The following is a 6,000-nucleotide window of genomic DNA, read 5'->3' as shown; positions in this document are numbered from 1 at the left end:
GCAGACTTATTTGCTATCATCAGTGTTCTCTCCTGCCGTACTGCCAAATCTCTTAATCTTGGGTGGAAGAAATTTACCTTGTGCCTGCAGTGGTGGAACAAGTTGGCAGTGAGCCTGTTGCGTAAGAGGGTGACACAGGGCCCTGGACAAACGGGCTCAGCAAAGAACAACAAGTTAATGTATACTTTGCAACCTGGACAAGGCAATGCAAACCTCTCCCTTCCTGTGCAATAAGCGAGACGGTGGCCCTACTCCTGTGCGGCTTCCTCAGCCGGGAGGTTTTTGGCCGGCGGTGGTTTGAAAAGACAGAGGCGGGAGCTGTCAGGCTAAGTAAACAAACAAGCAGGAAATCGTGGCAGCTCGCTCTGCTTTGCGCCGCGGGAGAGTTGGGCTCCCCAGGAGCGGAGGGAGGGGTTTGCAGCATCAGCTGCGGCGAGAAGGCAGGAGCTCCCGAGGCAGCCCGCAGCTGGTCCTCAGAAGGTGGTGCTGCTGCTCTCAACTGCCCGCTCGGCATGGAGAAGCGCGGCTTCAAGCGCCTTGGGAAGCTCTTCCATTGGAGCGAGTCTGAGGACTCAGAGCCGGAGACGCCGTCCCCCCAGCGGCAGAGGGAGCCCAAGAAGCGCTCGGCCTTCAGCCACTGGCGTCTGAGGAAGCAGCAGCAGCAACACCTGGGGGAAGGGGACGGCGGCTTGTTCCACTCTCCCGCTCCAGCCCCCTGCGCTGCCGCGGAGCCTGGGATCTGCACAGTCAGGTACTTCGCGTCGCGTCCTGCCCTGCCGCCCCGGCCCCCGCGCGCGACCCCGCTCTCTGGAGCCTGCAGGGCAGTGGCATTTCCCGCTCAGAGCCTTTGGCAGCCCGCCTGTCCCCTGCCAGCCGGCGCCTGCCTCCCTCGCCCCCAGACTGGCCCGGGGAGAGAGTCCGACTTGTAGCCCAGCCGCCCGGGGCCACGGATGGAAGCGTTTTGCCATATGGAGGCTTCAGGACCTTGAGATGAGTCCACACAGGAACCATCTGCCTGCACCCCGGCTAGTTTGGTCAGGCAAAACTCAAAGCCGGTCTCGGTCCCCCACTTCACACTGATTGGAGTGTGTGTACACCACATGGCTGAGATGGGCATGAGCTTATTTGACCTGGGAATCAATGTATTTCCCACCGTAGGCGAACTAAACGCATTTCAGTCACGTCAAGTGAGGGGAATTGCTCAAGGCGTGTGGCCAAAAGACTGTTTACAGGTGAAAGTAGAATGCTTGTTTGCACAATATCAGAGGGGTAGCCCTGTTAGTCTGGATCTGTAACAGCAACGAAGGGTCCTGTGGCACCTTATAGACTAACAGAAAAGTGTTGAGCGTGAGCTTTCGTGAGCACAGACTCATTGCATCTGATGAAGTGAGTCTGCGCTCACGAAAGCTCAGGCTCAAAACTTTTCTGTTAGTCTATAAGGTGCTGCAGGACCCTTCGTTGCTGTTTGCACAGTGTTTGCATTTCCAAATACAGCCGGCTTGCCTTGGCTCATGCTTCAGGATTCATGAAGTCCACGACAATTGTAAGCTTCTTGTGTCTAGAAGAGAATGTGTAGGTGCAAGAGAGTTGCCTACTTTCAGTAATGTTTTGCATAGAAGCAAGGACGGATAATGTCAACACGTTTTGTGTGTAAATCAGTAAATGTATTAATGGACGTAAAAGTAACAGGCACCTTGTGCTTGAGGCAGGAAGAAACTTTCCAGGTAAAAAGAATAGTTTCACTGTCATGGTAGTTTGTATTGGCACAAAACGAAAAAGCAGTCCTGTACCACTTTAACAACTAACAAAACATTTTAATAGGTGATGAGCTTTCGTGGGACAGACCCATTTCTTCAGATCAGAATTTTCCAGATCTGAAGAAGTGGGTTTGTCCCACAAAAGTTCATCTCCTAATAAATTATATTGTTAGTCTTTAAAGTGCTACTGAACTGTTTTTCTGCATTTTAGTTTTGAGTAAAAAGGTCATAAAATGCACATAATGTATTTTCAGTAGTTGCCTTAGTAGCTGTTAATTTGGTCCACGTTCTTTTTCCAGTTCTGGGCTCAGCACAGAAATAGGGAAGGAAGAGTTTAGGTCTTTAGACTTCTCTTTTATGGCATTTCCTATCTTTTCAGACCTCAGTGTAAGATGGAACTCAGCCTCAGGGCTCCAATAACCCTCCAAAGGGTGCCACTAGAGACAATCAGTGTGGTTACCCCAGCCATGTCCCCTCTGTTATGGAGCACACTTCCTTTATGATGCTCTTCCTTGGAGCCACTTAGAGCACCTTTAAGCTGCTAGAGCTGTATGATAATTGAAAATCAAACCCCTGCTGTATTTAATGAATTCATAGGTGACTACAGGAAATTTGGGTGAGTACTCTGGGTCGTGCTGTTCAGATGAGTTCTAGGTCTGAAATGTAAAGTTTAGCCCAGCATTTCCCAATCTAATTTGGCGACGGAACACTCTTTGGCTTGGAAAATATTGACAGAGCACACATACACTCAAAAGTTGATTTAAGAGTTAGTTTTTTTAAAATGTCTTTTATTTTACAAAGAATAAAACAAACAGCGAGAAAATCATCTGAATTAACAACTAGTGTCCTTTGGATAGGATGGTTAGCAACCTTATAATAAAGTATAAAAATTAAAAATCGAGGACAAATCCAGAACAAAACATCAATACAACAGCCACAAGAAAGATGATTAATATTGTTCTTTTGTACAAAAATAGAAAGAACAATATTGGACTGTCCTTCCTTAAAGCTTAAAAATCATTTTTGTGAAAAAGAAACACAAAACAAATTAGGTATGGAAAAATATTTTTAAATTTTGTGTTTTTGTAAATTTGTTAATTTTACGGAAGCCACGGGGAAAAAAAATAACATTTGACAATTTTTCAATGGAAAGAACGTTTTCGCATTTCTGTTTGGACACAAGTACAACTACACTATTTTGAGTGTGTTTTTAATATACAGTACTTAGGTTCTTAAATACTATTCAAATACTTTAGTAGCTATGATACACACATACTTTCTTATTTAATATTTTAGAAGGAAAAATATAGCATCAAAATTGTTTCACAGAACAATCATTCATATCATGTGGAAAACCAGTGTTTCATGGAACACAGTTTGGGAAGCACTGTCTAGGGTTGAAAATTGGTAGTATTAGTGTTGTGTGGATTCAGAAGTGTCCAAAGTAAAATATACATATCTCAAGTTAGATAAAAATTCAGCATCGGAGTTTAATATTTCTATATTGGAGGAGTAATCGTGTGTGCCCACTAAAATATGATTGTGTATATGGAACAACTTTAGTATTTTTCCATATATTTTATACCAATATTAAAAAGTCCCTTTTGATGTGATTGAAAAAGAAAACAATGTGTTCTGTAGTCCTTTTTGACAGCCAAATTCCCCCTGCCTCCTCCCTTTCTAGAAAGGGCAGAACCTTAAATACAGCTTTTTATACCTATGGAAGGAAAACAGGTCAGAAACTCAGTGAAGAAAATAAGGTCTCTTGCTATGGGAGATGTTTGGGTAATAGGCTCATGGGTACCAACACAAAGCCCAAAGAAAATAAATAGATGAGATTGAAAAGTAGAAACATAACTGTTTCAGAAGAGTAGTTGTATTAGTTTGTAGCTTCACAATAACAATCAGTTCTGTGGCACCTTTAGAGAATAACAAATTTGAAAAGTCATCAGGAGGTGTTGTGGGCGAAGGACAGTTTCCCCACCTTTGATATTTGCAGAAATCAGACATCCTACTTAATTTGCTTCATTAACTGGTGCTAATAGTGATAGGTAACTTCCTAAATTAAAGTATATGTTAAACAGAGCTCATTTTAAACATGTGAGGTTCTTAGCAAACAGTCACAAATTAATACGAAACAGGTGTTCATCCAATTAACTACAAATGTGCAGGTTTGATGTTCAAAGGTACCTATTCAAAATAAGCATGGGAAGTTTGTGTTTAAATCTAGTTTTAAAAAATAAGTAGTTGAGTGGCAGTTGCAGGGTGTGTTACAGTTGTGCACAGCAGGATATAGAAAAAGTCTTTATTTTTTGATGATTTTTGATGAGCTAAATATTTTTCTTACTAAGGCTATGTCTACATTAGAGTGATATATCAGCAGAAGTTTTTGTTGGAAGATATCTTTTGACAAAACTTCTACGGACAGATGGCACCCAGACCACGTTCTTTCGATCTGCTCTGTCAACAGAGAGTGGCCAGACTGCCCGGCTGTTCTCCCAACAAAATGGCCACCCAGAACCACAGCAGACAGGGTCACAGGTCAGCATTTCCTTCTGGGAGCCCAGGCGAGACACTCCCTTAAAGGGATCCCCCCCAGACACCTGTTCTCTTCCCAAGGACAGCACAGCTGTTAAAGCAGAACTTTTATGCTTTCTGGGAGAGACAGCTCTTTCTAGCAAGCCATGGTGTCAGAGCAGCCTCCAGGCTTGCACTGGCCCCACACAGAGGTGCTTCAGCACCTGCTGCATCCTCTGACAGTCATCCTCCTCTTCCTCATGGAGGGTGAGCCCAGCACCACCTTAAAAAAAGCTTTCTGTTGCTGCCAGACAGTCACACCTGACCCTGCCTCCCGGGCAACACACCAGTTTGGACTGGTGGGACCAGCTGATTATGGGGCAGTGGGATGGCCAGCAGTGGCTTCAGAATTTCCACATGCAGAAGGCCATGTTGCTTGAACTTGTGTCTGGGGCTTGCCCCCACCCTCTGGAGACAGGACACCTGGTTGCAACCCGCCATTCCTGTGAAGAAGCAGGTTACAGTTGCCACCCCCATGAGCTACCACTCAGTGGAAAAACAGTTTGGTGTGGGGAAGTCCAACATTGGGGCTCTCCTCATGGAGGGAAGGCACTCTTGGGCTGTAGTCCCCCCACGGGGGTGGGAGTGTCCCACCAAAGGGGGACCCTCAGGAGGCAGGATGAAGGGTGCAAGTGGTGAAACTGCAGTCAGAGAGAAGCACCATCCCTGGGGAACCATGCCATCCTACCCTTGCACAGCCCTGCTGCTAGGGAGTTGGCCTCATGGGGGTACTCCTGGTGAGCTCAGGAGCAGGGAATGGGAGGGGAACCCTGGGCGCAGGGACTTCCTCCCTCAATCCCTGACATGTTTGGTCCTCTCCCTCTGCATTCACGTCAGCCATCAACACCATCTTGGTGTGGAGGATCATCTGTATGGGAGACATGGATGCAGTCGTGACTAGATTCACTGCCCTGGGGTTCCCAAATTGCATTGGAGCTATTGAAGGGACTTGCATCCCAATCCATACCTTGGAGCATAGCGCATCCAAGTATATCAACCAGAAGGCATTCTTCTCTGTGGTGCTGCAGGCCCTGGTTGACCACCAGAGATAGTTAACGGGCATTCACATTGGAGGTCAGGCCAGGCATACAATGCTTGTGTGTTCTAGGCACATTTGTCCGCCACCATGAGCTGGTGGTCAGTGACGTTCAGATGCCACTGTGCATCATGGGGGACGTGACCTAGCTCCTCAAGGCCTGACTCTTGAAACCTTACACTGGCCAACTGGACCCCAGACAGGAACTCTTCAGTTCCCGCCTCTAGCAGGCCCAGATACAGGTTGAGTGCACCTTTGGCAGTTTCAAGGCATACTTCAGGTGCCTGGCCACCTGCCTGGATGCAGAGGAGTGCAGTGTCCCCCAAGTTGTGGCTGACATGTTGTGCCCTGTGCAACATACTGGAGGGGAAGGAGGAGCCCTTCTTTCTGTCATGGGGGGCAGCTGCTGGCTGCAAGTGTGAGCAGCCAGGTGCAGCTCTGATCTGCCAGGCCCATTGGGACAGAGGGCAGATATGGAAAGCCCTGAGGAAGAGGTTCTCCTTCATCCCCTGGTAACCCTCCTCAGGGCACCCTCAGCAGGGGCCTTGGGCCCACAGCCTCATCCCCAGCACAATTCTTCCCTTCTCCCTCTCCCACACCCCTGCCCAATGAAGAGGGACACAGGTATGG

General features: G+C 47.1%; 1 protein-coding gene across 1 annotated transcript in view; it reads left to right on the top strand.

Annotated features, from left to right (window-relative positions):
* The first annotated feature begins 512 nt into the window (after positions 1–512).
* Positions 513–6,000, top strand: part of CRYBG1 (crystallin beta-gamma domain containing 1) — a 169,526-nt gene continuing 164,038 nt past the window's right edge. The window contains exon 1 of the mRNA XM_074988832.1: positions 513–751. Within this exon, the coding sequence (XP_074844933.1) occupies positions 513–751 (239 nt within the window). The remainder of the gene's footprint in view (positions 752–6,000) is intronic.

The sequence above is a fragment of the Carettochelys insculpta genome, chromosome 3 (genome assembly GCF_033958435.1).
Source record: "Carettochelys insculpta isolate YL-2023 chromosome 3, ASM3395843v1, whole genome shotgun sequence".
NCBI classification, from domain to species: Eukaryota; Metazoa; Chordata; order Testudines; family Carettochelyidae; genus Carettochelys; species Carettochelys insculpta.
The sequence above is the reverse complement of the archived record's forward strand: the minus strand, read 5'-3'. Positions and strand labels throughout refer to the sequence as shown.